Below are 13,056 nucleotides of genomic sequence, written 5' to 3' on the forward strand. Positions count from 1 at the left end.
CCTGGGACTACTCTCGGACGGCCCGACACCCCTTCTCGGCGACAACCAGGCCGCCATCGCATTCTCGCAAAACAATCAATTCCACAAGCGCTCCAAGCACATCGACGTGCGGTATCATTTCACTCGCGAACGCATAATCTCCAACGAGATTACGGTCACCTACTGCGCATCTGAAGACAATCAGGCCGACCTTTTCACCAAGGCCCTGACTCGTCCCGCGCACGAGAGGCAACTCGCTCGAATCGGGCTTCGTGCTCGTTGAGGGGGAGTGTCGTAGTTCACGTTTGGCGCACCCGACAAACGAGAGGCTCATGTCATATCGTTTGTGGCCGTATGGTGCGTGCTTTTGGTGCCACCCCCTTTTGTCTGTGACGCAGTGGCACACGCCTCCTTTGTATTCATCGTGTATATATACACGTTGTACGCCTCGTACAATTAAAAGAAAATCAGCCAATTCCCCTCATTCTCTCGTGTGCTCGAACTCCTCTACAAGAAGAATGGCTGGTTAAATTAAAAGTTTTGTGAACCATGCGAGCGAAACGGCAGGTCGGATGGGAGGGGAGCAAGAACTTGAATCAATTGATTAATAAGGGAGCAGTCCAGACGAGGTTATCCTTTCCCAAGCCTAGAGTACACCAGCAGTGAGTCCACGCATGAATACTGCCATGTACAAGGGATGTCCTAGGAAACGAAGGATAGCGTAATAAATGAAGAGTCCTATCTGCATGTGAGCAACATATACGAAGGTGGAGTACACCCATCCGCGTGTGATGTAGTTGAAAAATACGTACTGCGTCGCCGCGGGGTGCAAACCACAGAGGACGACTGATGTCAAGAATCGCGAATGCGTGAGTGATGCGACAAGGAAGCAGGGAATGATCGGAGGATAAACATAGGAAAAGAAGAGCCAGGAGAACAAACGGATAAGCGAGAAGATAGAATCTCGCAGGAGCCACCCGTCGATCCACCACAACAGCGCCGGTAAGGCAATTCCATACAAGATAGTCGAGCCACTGTACCCGCAGTTGTCAAAATTAGCGGACAAATGGTGGTATGGCAGCCTACGATCTACTTGCTGCAAAGCACTGAAGACCGCGATATTGAGGTCCCTGCCATCGGTTGGAGGTCGAGTACGCCAAGTGAGGAAATGTTGCATCAAGCGCTGCCCTAAACGCTGTGTAACTCTCACAGCTACCTTCCCTAGGCCGCTTAAAATCTCGAGACTGTCCAGCTCGTCCAGCCTATCCCAGCCATCGGGGCTGACAACCGGTGGAGCAGGCGGCAAGCCAAGGCTATACGTAGAGTTTAAGCGGTTATGTCGGCTCCTGGGCGGCTGAGCATGGGAGAGCCAGTAAAACATCTCCCAAGCAGTCCAAGGGAACTCGCCCGGTCGATCGTCGTATAGTCGGCGGTTGTAGTAGGGATGAGGCGGAAGGGGTAGTTGAGAAGGGCTGAGTGAGCGCTGCGCAAAATCTCTCCTGGTGCGAACTCCGATAGGTGGCGAATCCGATGGCGAAGGCAGGCTAATATAATCGTCATCGTTAATGACATCGATGTCCCCACCCATAACATCGATGTATGCTGGAGGTATCTCGCGAGTTCGAGTCGAGCTGTCAGAGGTTGGCACTGCTTGAAGCCTCTGGATCGTGATACGGGATGGTGCTGGCGCCGCACTACCTACTGCAGGGCTATACGCAGGAGGCAAATCCGGGTCAACGATGATCCCTGAACAACATCTTCAGTTGAAGAAACAGAGCAAACCAGCCGATGGCTTACGGCTAGTGTAGGATGTCTCTCTTGTCGCATTGCGCTGTGCACAGAATCAGCCAGAACCATGGATTGCATATACTGTTAAACTTACTGTGGAGTCATACTGGGGTGGCAGCGGCACTCTCGAGACGACGTTGCCCTCGAGAAGACGAAAGGCAGCGTTGAGGTTCGCATCAACGACCGAAACTTCTCTCCATGGTCGAGTAACATTCATGTTGAGCTCTTCAGTGGTCATGAGCAGCTGCCATTTGCGACCGAGCACCAGGTCTGCGCTGTCCGTGTATGACATGGTGAACGTCCGCCCGGGGTAGCCATGGCGAGCAATCAAGTCAACAATCATTTGGGGATCAAAAAGACTATGACTAAGATTGCACGCCACACCTGCTGGGCAGGTGTTGTTCATATGAGCGTGACAAAGGGTCCTTGAATGAGTCGTCCAGGTTTGCACCTGATCGCAGTTGAGTACTCGTGGATTGTGATACAGTTTCGACGTACTGGATTATTGGTGGGAGAGTCATCCACTAGTAAGGACCTAAGCGCGAATATCAGGGTCGGGCCTCCCTTGTGCGCCAGTACAGTCGGCCCATCTGGGAGAGCCAACGAGAACCGCACAATCCAAGGAGCTGTTTGCGATTCCTTGGAGTACTCGATGGCAATAGTTCCGTCGCAAAGGGGGTTCCTTGAGCGTGAAGAACGAATAACATGCTCGAGGAAGGCGGAATCGACGAGAGAGTGATTGTTCCTGCAACTGCGAAGTTGATGGCATGTCTCGAGCTTTGCCGTGGCAGAGCAAATCGTGCGCCCAGCACGGCCCCCGGAGTTCGATGGCATAGTGGTTGTATGTGACGATGGACTACGAGACGAAGATGAGTCTCCTTCCAGCATATCGCTAGAGGCATCGTGGTTGCCGCATGTATATTATATTAAACTTTAAAGCGGCAGCTGTAAGCCGCACATCGCGCGCACACACTTCGACACTCACCGATGTACATCAGCTAGCGAGGTTATTCTGCCAATGGCGCAGTCAGTAAGGACTGAAGGTGCTCTGCTGGAGATGCTGGGGCTTGATTCGCTCAGGCTGCAGCGAAGTTTTATGTTTGTAAGGAGCGTGATCGAGCCGTTCATTCTAACCCCCTGCGGCGATAACCGTACAAGATGTTCTGATAATAAATGCCAATTATGGGAGATATGCTTATTAGCGGTCAGATACAAGTCGGAGTGGTCGGATTCAGGAGGACCAAAAAGATTGTAGGCCTGGAGATTGATGCGCCCTTCTGGAGAAGCGCCTAAACATCCCGATCAAGCTAACTCCCGCCCGCACCACGATCACTTTACACACTACCGCCACGGCCCAGCATGTCCAAATCTACGCTGTCGTCCGTGGTGTCTAACCTCGTCCGCGCATCTATGGGCTCCTCTGTGTCTGACTCAGTTCTCGACGAAGACCTCGACCGCCACGTTGCGCAGCTCATCCTGAAGGAAGCAAAGCAAAAGGCGGAGCGCTATGGTTCCGAAGGCTACAAGGCTTATTTGCCCGGAAACACCTGGTGAGCCCAGAGGTAACATGCTTGGGGCGGTACAGCACTTAGCGGGTCCTAGGTCAGAGAGTAACGCCCCCAAGACGAACAAGCGTTTCCTGACGTCCATCATCAAGAACACAGATGAGCACAACAAAACTATCCTCCGCGCCCAGGCTGTCGCTGCCGAAGAAGTCCGTAGGGAGCGGCTGGAGCAAGAGAGGCGTGAACGGCGTGCTCGAGCGGAAGAAGCAGTAGATGCAGAACGGCTCCGCCGCCTTATGGGCAAGGGTGGCACGCAGTGGAAGCGAGACAAAGGTGACGAGCGAGATAGTCGTGACAGGAAGAGGGGAGAAAGAGATTGGGAACAGAGAGATGACTACGACGGGAGCGAAATGGAGGATAGGAAGGGGAAGGGGAAGGAGCGAGAATCTCGTCGTAATGAACGGCGACATAGGTATCGGTCTCGCTCACCGACGGGTGAAGACGACGACTCTGAGCGCCGTAGAAGACACACACGGCACAGGGAGCGTAGTCGGTCTCCGCGGCCGGAAACCCACTCTGACGGCGAGGGCGAGGACGAACGCAAGGAGCGACGCCACACACATCGAAGTGAACGTTTGAGGCGATCTCGGAGTCGCGACCGTGGCCACCACCGCCCTCATAGAGATGATGCGGACCGCGAACGTAGAAGGGGTAGACGACATCACGAACGCAGACGAACAAGGTCATCCTCGCCTGCAGGCCCATTGGACAGGGAAGAAGATGAGGCTAGAACCCGAACACGACGAAAGCGATCCCCCTCACTGAAGTCTGGGTCCAACAGTGTCGTCTCAGAAGATAGATCAGACGCGCGCAGGAGGAAGCGAGAGGATGACTACGAAGACTCTCCTCGCAAGCGGCCTCGTTCGACTTCTCGCGATCGTGTACCTTTGCGTGAGTCAGACGAACCCCAGTCGCGCCCCGAGGAGATCAACGGCGCATCAGAAACCCCGAAGGATCCTGCGAAGGAAGCAGAGGAAGAAGTACTCCGCCGCCAATTCGACGACAAGGTCGCTCAACTGCGTGCCAGCCTGGCCTCACGACCTCGTGCCCCCTCTTCACGAGCCAAAGGCCTTACAGACAGGAGCCCCTCATCCTCTCGCACACCGCATAAATACTCGCCCTCCCCGGGACCCCGGCCGTCATCTCCCTCCCACGAAAAGTCCTCGCGCTCAAAGCGCAAACGCGAGAAGGCACGCGAGGCGCCTCCGCCGCCGCCGACCTCCCCTCCGCCGCTCCCAGCGCACCTGCCATCGAAGATGGACAAGTACTTCGAAGATTCATACGACCCGCGCCTCGACGTCGCGCCGCTAGCCATGCCAAGTGTCCCAGCGACGGGCCTCATCGACGACGCGGACTTTGCTGGCTGGGACGCGATGCTTGAGGTCATCCGCCGCCGGCGCGAGGACAAGGAGGATAAGAAGCGACTCGAGCGGATGGGTGTTGGGAAGGAGAAGCTGAAGGAGGATAAGAACAGCCGCGGGACGAGCGAAGTCACGGATATCATGGCGATTGCGTACAAGAAGCGAGGCGCGGTGAGAGAGTGGGACCTCGGAAAGGAGGGATTCTAGAGTTTGACGTTTTGGCCCTCAACGCATGCTAATGGATTGTTCGACTCGCATTGTATTCCGGAGATATAGATATCCTCATTACCTAGGTAACGTACATTCACTTCATCCCTGTATCATTGGATCATGTTACATATTGTACATCCCTAATTTATACCGTCGAAAGGACAACGAATGCGAAATATGAGATTCATGCAGTGCTTCTAACCGCCCTGGCCATTATTATGGCCAGGGTGGCTGGTATCGAGCCTACGACATTCTTGCGCAATATCTATTGCATACGGGCGGGCATAGAATTACATAATAAAGATACAGGACTGACAGATCTTATAATACAACATTGGTTTGCAGCACTGCTGTGTCTTTTATTGAGGAAGCGGACTCGCGCTAGAGACAGAAAAGTCTAGACATCATTCAGAGAAATATGACCGTGCTAGTCCGATATGACGCACCATATCATGCCCATAAAGTGAGCTTGACGAGTTGTATAGACCTCACAGGTGTATGTCTCACGACAAACATTGTACCTAGTCGTGTGGCTGAGAAGGTGAGCCACCGCACCAGTGGGAAAGGCAAAATGATGTCCTACCGTTCGGGAACCCAGCCTCGTCGCATGTCCTGGCAACCAAGCCTGCAGCTTCAAAAGCATCCCAAACCTGCCCATACGTGCCCGTGTACAGTGTGCTGACGGGCACTGGTGGCAATGCGCCTCGTTCCCTCAATGCGCAGTCAATCGGGTCCGCTGCCTCTGCATCCCCTGCGTAACCCATCCCCGCCCTGACAACTGCGCTTGCGATGCGATGTTTCAGACGCATGGCCCGCGTAGGCGAGAGCGGCCGCGGAGGTAGATCTGCATACGCCGCAAAACAGACGTACAGGCCCTGTTCCTCGATGTGGGACTTGTCTATAGCGGGATATGCGAGTGTGTCAGACGAAGCTGAGGCGAACGTCCAGTCGCTGTCCGAGAACTCCGCGTTTGAGTATACGGACTTGGAACTACGTTTCTTTCGTCGGAAAGTGATGTTGGCGAGGTAGGGAATGCCAAAGGAAGTGAACTTGATGTGAGGTGCCATTGTGCCTCGATATGACGGTTGGATTAATACTAGCGTGATGTGTGAGGACGTGCAGGAGATACGAGGTATCGCAAGGGCAACAGAGGGTGTGTGGGTGTGAAGGTCTGCTCATCCTCGAGGAGTGCAGAACTCTTAAGCCGTGCAAAGCGCAGACGGCACGTTGTAGGACGGCTTGCAGTAAGGACACGCTTAGAAGCAAACTATGAACACCACCGCGTGAAAGTCTCAAACGCTTAAACAACACACCAGCACTGATAAAGCTCAGGAAAGACTGACCTCGAGACTCCTCCCACATAACATTGGCTGACTAGCAACATAGAAACCTAGACAGCTGCGCTACTCATCTGCATGAGATATGCGCAGATCCCCCTAATGAGCACAACCGTTGCAGTTGTAGCCATGTCAATATGTCGCAAATTTCCGTTTACCCTCATGAGGGAGACGCCCCAAGATTGCATCAAAATTGTATCAAAACTGCCTCACGTGAGGCCCTCATGAGGCAAATTTCGTGTCGTGATGTACATCACGATGTCCTAACGAGGCTTGTGAGAGAAAAGATCGCTATTGATGCATCATGATTTTGGGAAAAAATTTGCGACATATTTGTCAATAAGCTCTATCTAGGTGCAGTATCCGAAACACCTGCCTTCAGCATGTCGCCTAAACAAACGCGATAGAACGCCTTGTTCAGGGCCTGAGTCAACATTCTTCCCAGGCGCAGGCCGCACCGACATCGCAAGGCAACCCGAAATTGAGAGTCGCCGTTAAAGCATAGCACCTGCCGCATCCGGTTGTTCGATCAATGATCGTCAAGGCGATCGCCGGGCTGTGTGGACTCTCATTTTATCTTATCTCTTCCACACACCGGACTGTGGAAATGACATTGTCGCACTGATTACGATGGCCTGACGATAGTGTGTGCCTCGAATACGACTCTTTCGCATACGAGCTTGTCGCAACCTTGCCCTGAAGAGATGTCTCAAACAGACGAAAGTGTGCCGCACGTCGTCATCCTCGGCGCAGGCGTCATCGGACTTTCGACTGCCCACGTCCTCTCAGAGAAGTATCCGTCGTACAAGTTCACGGTGGTCGCGCGAGACCTACCCGAGGATGTGGACCTAAACTCACAGGCTTGGGCCAGTCCTTGGGCTGTGAGTCGAGCGCACTGTTTATGAATGTTCCCAATCACCGAAGCTTCGTCTCTTAGGGCGCAAATTGGTCGCCTATCGGTGGCTACGAGGAGAAGAAGTACAAACGCGAGCTGATCACTTTGTGCGTGTTTTGCATATCGCTTCCGTTAAGAATAGTCGACCAATGAAAATACAGTAACAAGCTATGGGATATGATCTCGTCTGGTCTGATCCGAGTACGTCAGATGACGAGTACAGCGTTGTGCGCCCTCTGAGCGTGCTGCTCTCAGACCCTGCCTTCGCGCATCTGCTACGCTGAGCCTGTTAACGATGCTAAGTTTTGGTATAAAGATATAGTCCGCGATGTAATTCTATTCTTTCACCTCTCCGAGCCTCACTAATTTTGGCTTAGTTCCGTATTTTGGATGAGGAAGAAGTCCCCTCTGGCGCAGTCGCGGGAGTCGCGTTTACAACCGTCTCTCTGAACCCACAGCTCTACCTCCTCTGGCTGAGGAACGAATTAAATGCACGGGGCGTGATCTTCCTCCGCAAGAGGCTGTACTCAATCCAGGAGGCAGCCGAGATCGCTGGCCCACAAGGCGTCGTAATCAACGCCACGGCGCTCGGCGCACGCTCGCTCATCGGCGTCGAAGACACCGCCGTGTACCCCATCCGCGGACAGACGATTCTCGCGTACGCGCCGGGTGTGCAGGAGTTCCTGGCGCACCCGCTCGGGTTGAGCAGCGTCCCTACGGGCGAGGCAACATACATGATCCCGCGCCCCGCGCCGCACGGGCACGTTCTTCTCGGCGGCACCTTCCAGGAGGACAACTGGAACCTCTCGGTCGACTTTGACACCGCCCGCGACATCTGGAGGCGCTGTTTGCAGCTTGCTCCCGCGTTGAACGATCCGGAGACCAGGATTCTTGGGCATAATGTCGGGCTGCGCCCGGCAAGGAGAGGGGGCGCGAGGATCGAGGCACAGTGGTATAGTCTTCCGTTGGAAAGCGAGTTCCTGCCGCCGCCTGCTGAGGGCGCCGAGAAATACGACTTCTTGGTCATCCATGCGTACGGGTTTGGGTGAGTGGTTGGCTATCTGGTTTGAACGAACACGACTGAACCGCCCCTTTCCTAGCGCTGCAGGTTATCAAGGATCATGGGGTGCAGCAGAAGAGGTCGCAGAGATCTTCGCCGAGCACTTCAAGCTGGTGGCATAACCAGAAGCGTCCATATAGCACGCTGTGCGTTTATCGCCTTATCTGTCACAATATTTGTATAGGAAACACTGAAGCGACATCAGTCATTGCTGCTCTATCGAATGCTCGCAATCCCGTCTTGCCAATGTTTGTATCGCTATTGTGTGTACTTTCATGTGCTGTTTCCTATACCTTGACGTTCGGAAACTCTGTCATTGCATGTTTTTAAGATTGCAGCATATGAAGAGCTCTGGCAGGCGGTGCCCACAGCCGCTCGTAGATTTAGGTTCATTCGCACGCTTGCCAAATACCAAGCATCATGCAGCGAGTGAGGCGAGCACAGCCGACATCCTTACCTCCGTTCGCCCACCATCTTGAACCAGAGGGGTACCATCATGTCTCGTCCTGCGCGGGATGCTGACTACTCCCGGCGTTCGATGTGTCTCGCCTTCGCTCGAGGGCAATGCAATCGTCAAGCCTGCTCGTTCAGCCACACACTGATCGACCCGACTCGGTTGCTGCAGCTTGTTCGCGACGCCCCGCACAATGTGAATGCACGGGCGCGACCATACGAATCGGCTTCTATCACAATGGAGTTCCGCGCTATTGGTGGAGGCCCAGGGGAGTGGACGATCAATCTACGCAACGTCGAACGCATCACTCTCGACGACAAGGTATACAACGTCAACGCAGGAGTATACAATCCCAAGGTGGCAAAAGCGACCAGCCTTCTCGAGGCGGTGAAGGAGCTTGAGAAGAGCATTTTTGGCCGCGTTGCTCCGGTTTGTCGTCGTTTGTAGCCTGCTCAAAGCTAAATATGACTCGTGGTATTAGGTTCCATGGAAGCCTGGTGATCCCAAGGCTACCCTCTGCAAGAGTATGGCCGATAACAGCTGCCAGAAGGATTGTCAATGCCGCAACAGCCACGACTTGATTGATATTACCGTTGTCGAACGCCTTCTGCGGGAGTACGGCCAGAGACCGCGCGCTCTCCGATCGCCGACCTACATCTCCTATGGGAAACATGACAGCCCCAACTTCTTCTGGATGGTCTCTCAGTTGAATTCAGACATGCTTAGCGAACCCATCACTGCCGGCGATCATCTCGCGACCGTCATGGGACAGCTCGTAACGTACTTGAGATCTATTCTCAATGCCTCGGTAGGATAAGCCCTGTATCAATTTTCTTCGCCGTCACTGATGTGTGTTAAGCTAGGCCCGCACAGTTCCTAGCCAGCAGTATCGAAGTCCCGCGATGACGACAGCAAGGCCATCGAGCTCAACGCATCGGGAAGCCCCTCCTCCCTATTCCGAAATTGCTGGTTCGGGTCCATCTCGTGGCTCAGCGGCTTCACGAACGGCCTCGCAAGGGGCGTCTAAAGAATCTTCGAGGCTCCTCGCGTCAGCAGCTCCGACTCCGAGTTATCATTCCGTTGTGTCCCCGTCTTCGACCTCGCGGTCATCTACTTCAGCGTCCACTAATTCTGCCCAGCAGAGCTCCACAAATGGCCTTGCGAAGTCCTCTGCCTTTGAGGTCAATGTCAAGGTGAAAGCGAGCGCGACTGGGCCAGCTGGACCCTCTTCCACTTCCGAAGTGCGCTCTAGCCACACCATCACGACATCATCGGCGGTTGTCAAAGTCGACGTTGGTGTCAAGACAACGACGACTTCGCCTATGGCGTCTCCCTCCACCCCTGCACCGTTTGTGAATCAGCTCACCAAGCCGCCGACTGCGGTGGTGAAAGTCGATGTCAAGGTCAACGCTGGTCCGGCTTCTCCGTCACCATCCAGCTATTCCTCGACTAGCTCCGCTTCGACGTCTAATCATGCGCATCTAACGACGTCTGCAACTACTCGCGTCAGTCTCCCTGCGAAGCCACCTCCGAGTCGTACCGTCGCGAGCTCTCGACAGCCTCAATACGGGGCAACGTCGTACAGTTCGGTGGGAGTACGCACGCCGTCGATGCACGCGTCCAACTACGTGCAGCAGAGCGTGACGTGCTTGCCACCGCCGGTGACCGCCAGACCCTCGTACGCCGCCACCGCCACCTACACTTCGTCCTGTACCCACTCCCATTCGCGGCGCCGGGATCAGAATGAAGCAGCAATCGTGGCGATAGCATGCGTCATCTTTTTCCTGCTACTGCCCTTAACTGCTGCCGGCGTTATATTTTGGCCTACCATATGGCAGGCTCTTGCAGAGGCTGGGGAAGCCTTCGTTGCGGCGTGCGTTTCGGTCCTCCAAGGTCTCGCTGGCTTAGCCATTCTTGCCGCCCTGTGCGCAGCCGTATATGCAGGCGGCGCTCCCGCTCTAGCTCTCATATGCTGTTGTATGTTTTGTGTTTAGGAGATAACTGCACGACTCTCGAGTTTAGTATGTCGGACGCATCACTAGGAATATAATACTGGTGTAGGGGAGTGGTTTGCAGATATTCTGTGGTAACAATCAGCTTGCCTGTGATATATTTATGTGCGGTGCTGCCCGACGTCGGCAAAACGCAGCCTGTGTCTAGTGGCACGTCGGCTTGGGACTCGGTGGCATACGTAGCGTAGCGGCTGCTTTGTATTCTTTGAAAAAAGCGGTGGAGGACGCAATATTGCATTGGCCGGATGAGGGTCTTTGGGCGCCTACCGTTTTTGGCCTCAGTCGACGGCCATGAACCGAACCACAACTCGACCCTATTGCCTACTTCCTCTCAGACATCGACGTACACTGCAGTCTTGTCTTGCGCTCGTCTCACTCTCCTGCGCCGTCAGATACGCTCTCGGCGGCGGCGAGTGCAGCTAGCGTCTCCGGCTGCACGTGCAAGGCACCTGTCAACGACCGCACGGCGCACAGCTCGAACAGCCCTGGAATGCACATACACCGGACCCGACTCTCCTGTCTGTTATCTGCCGCATCTGCTAACCCTCTTTAAACTATTCTCCTTGGCTTGCCTCGTCCCCTACCTCTCATTTTCCGTCGCCGTACTTTGAACCGTTCCAGTCATGCCTCCTGACGCCAAATACACCCGCCAATACTGCATATGCAGGAACTTCGCCACGGACGGCGTCTGCAACCGTGGAGCATGCCAATATAGCCATACACTCCTTGACACCGCGCGCATTGCTGCGCTCGTGGGCGAACTCCCGCCCAGTTCGGCGGACGAGAAAGTGCACTTCCTGGTCGAATACACCAAGTACTCGACCATCCTGGACGGCGCAGATCCGGACGAGCACAAATGGAGGATGCGGCTGCTCGCAGGCGGGCGGGCAACGCTTTGCGAGGCAGGACTCGGCACAGACGGGCTCGGAGGCAGCGTGAGTGTGCAGCCGGTGTACCCAGTGAAGGGCCAGGGACGCGAGGCGGGAGTCGCGATCGACGCCCTGGAGCGACGGGTCTTTGGCCGGAGCTACCCCGTTAGTACTACCCTTTTTGTCTCTCCTGCGCTTTGCACGCTGACGTCTCGTCCGCCACGTACCAGCCCGACCCCGCGCGCCGCACACTCTGCAAGCTGCACGTCGCCGGCACATGCCGTCTCGGCCGCGGATGTCGGTACAGCCACACACTCTTCGACATGCATCGCATCGACGCGCTCCTGGACGAGGCCGTCGGCGAGCGTGGGTATCGCGATTACCGCCCGCTCGTCGAGGCCGAGTACGTGCGCGCGACGGGCACAAACGGCGACGCCGGCGCTATGCTTTGGCGCGTGACGCTCCGTTGCATCGTTGGCGGGTACCAGCAGAAGGCTTCGCCACAGCCGGTCGTCGTGACGGCCCAGGACTTGAACACCGCGTTTCGGCTACTCGAGGGCCAGTTCGCCGCGAGCGCGGGCAAGCCGCAGCCCGCGACGTCCGGTGCGCAGGCGTACTCCAGCCATCACAGAAGCTCGGTACGTTTCATCGGCTTGGGTACTTTATTCTGATGCTGATACTGAAGGTCGAGCAGACTGCTCCGCCTCGTCCTGCGAGGGGTCACGCCCGCCAGCGCTCTGCGCCGAACGCCACAAACCGACCGACCCCCCAGCAAGCATCTTCGGCACCGCCAGAAGCTCAACCGTCGTTCTCTGGATCGCCCAACGTCCACGATCCGCCGCCATCGTACAACGACGCCATGCGAGGCAACTATACCCCGTCTCATAACGCCAAGCGCGCGCTTTAAGCAGTCTCCGCTCATTCATGACTCTCAACAACCCTCTCTCTTTCCATACTGTAACAATAGGATTCCCCGCAACCATTTACACAAATGACAAACTCGACTTCTATATTTTATGCGGAATTAACTGCAGACTGTCTCCAACTGTAGCGGTCATTTACCTCCTGACTCACCAAGAGACCAGATATCTCATTGGGGACGACCTTCAGGTTTTTTCTGTGATAAAATTGAGAGTAGAGTTTGCCTTCTGTCATTGCATGCGTTGTCTGTATCATTACCTCGAGTTTGTATACTAGCTGGGGCCGGCCCATGTTACGTAGCAAGATCTTTCAATGGAACTGATTATAAGGTCCACAACGGAGAGTGCACGCCATTACATTATTAAGTATTATTGCTACAGAAGCAGACCAGAAATGAGTGATAGAGCATGAGCGAGTCCAGGAACAGTTAAAGCCGAAGCGACAATCCACAAACCGAAAGACACAGTCCGGAAGCCGGAAGTCCATAAAACTATAACCTCTCGACGCGATGACGCTCAGTCCTTCGCCTCGACGCCGTTCGGCCTGAAGCTCCAGATCTCGACCTGCGTCTTGCCCGCACGCTTGCACATGATCGCACAGGTGTG

At 54.9% G+C, this 13,056-nt stretch overlaps 7 protein-coding genes across 7 annotated transcripts in view; 4 read left to right on the forward strand and 3 right to left on the reverse strand.

The window, feature by feature from the left end:
* Nucleotides 1-604: 604 nt before the first annotated feature.
* Nucleotides 605-2,674, reverse strand: PHACADRAFT_248346 (uncharacterized protein). Its single transcript, XM_007390976.1, has 4 exons — nucleotides 2,266-2,674; nucleotides 1,862-2,218; nucleotides 1,777-1,810; nucleotides 605-1,725 (listed from the first exon to the last, which is right to left on the reverse strand). The coding sequence occupies exons 1-4, from the start codon at nucleotides 2,599-2,601 to the stop codon at nucleotides 626-628; spliced, it is 1,827 nt and encodes a 608-aa protein (XP_007391038.1). The 5' UTR covers nucleotides 2,602-2,674; the 3' UTR covers nucleotides 605-625.
* Nucleotides 2,675-3,125: 451 nt separating this feature from the next.
* Nucleotides 3,126-5,057, forward strand: PHACADRAFT_248349 (uncharacterized protein; the record flags this gene model as incomplete). Its single annotated transcript, XM_007390977.1, has 2 exons — nucleotides 3,126-3,317; nucleotides 3,370-5,057. Coding segments are annotated over 2 exons (1,723 nt in total), but the record flags the coding sequence as incomplete, so codon positions are not given.
* Nucleotides 5,058-5,123: 66 nt separating this feature from the next.
* Nucleotides 5,124-6,202, reverse strand: PHACADRAFT_248351 (uncharacterized protein). The gene has a single exon (XM_007390978.1). The coding sequence runs from the start codon at nucleotides 5,968-5,970 to the stop codon at nucleotides 5,425-5,427; it is 546 nt and encodes a 181-aa protein (XP_007391040.1). The 5' UTR covers nucleotides 5,971-6,202; the 3' UTR covers nucleotides 5,124-5,424.
* Nucleotides 6,203-6,944: 742 nt separating this feature from the next.
* PHACADRAFT_24819 (uncharacterized protein) lies at nucleotides 6,945-8,317 on the forward strand (the record flags this gene model as incomplete). The annotated part of the gene is made up of 6 exons (XM_007389544.1): nucleotides 6,945-7,121; nucleotides 7,178-7,242; nucleotides 7,297-7,336; nucleotides 7,391-7,465; nucleotides 7,513-8,180; nucleotides 8,236-8,317. The coding sequence occupies 6 exons, from the start codon at nucleotides 6,945-6,947 to the stop codon at nucleotides 8,315-8,317; spliced, it is 1,107 nt and encodes a 368-aa protein (XP_007389606.1).
* Nucleotides 8,318-8,643: 326 nt separating this feature from the next.
* PHACADRAFT_248356 (uncharacterized protein) lies at nucleotides 8,644-10,744 on the forward strand. The gene is made up of 3 exons (XM_007390979.1): nucleotides 8,644-9,078; nucleotides 9,131-9,457; nucleotides 9,513-10,744. Exons 1-3 carry the CDS (start codon nucleotides 8,887-8,889, stop codon nucleotides 10,641-10,643), a joined length of 1,650 nt encoding a protein of 549 aa, XP_007391041.1. The 5' UTR covers nucleotides 8,644-8,886; the 3' UTR covers nucleotides 10,644-10,744.
* A 507-nt stretch (nucleotides 10,745-11,251) lies between these two features.
* PHACADRAFT_248358 (uncharacterized protein) lies at nucleotides 11,252-12,526 on the forward strand. The gene is made up of 3 exons (XM_007390980.1): nucleotides 11,252-11,695; nucleotides 11,761-12,168; nucleotides 12,225-12,526. The coding sequence occupies exons 1-3, from the start codon at nucleotides 11,285-11,287 to the stop codon at nucleotides 12,435-12,437; spliced, it is 1,032 nt and encodes a 343-aa protein (XP_007391042.1). The 5' UTR covers nucleotides 11,252-11,284; the 3' UTR covers nucleotides 12,438-12,526.
* Nucleotides 12,527-12,779: 253 nt separating this feature from the next.
* The window catches only part of PHACADRAFT_248359 (uncharacterized protein), a 3,324-nt gene continuing 3,047 nt past the window's right edge, over nucleotides 12,780-13,056 (reverse strand). Inside the window, exon 5 of the mRNA XM_007390981.1 lies at nucleotides 12,780-12,948. The gene's annotated coding sequence lies outside the window, so the exon portion shown is untranslated. The remainder of the gene's footprint in view (nucleotides 12,949-13,056) is intronic.

Source organism: Phanerochaete carnosa (assembly GCF_000300595.1).
Source record: "Phanerochaete carnosa HHB-10118-sp unplaced genomic scaffold PHACAscaffold_1, whole genome shotgun sequence".
Lineage (NCBI taxonomy): Eukaryota > Fungi > Basidiomycota > Agaricomycetes > Polyporales > Phanerochaetaceae > Phanerochaete > Phanerochaete carnosa.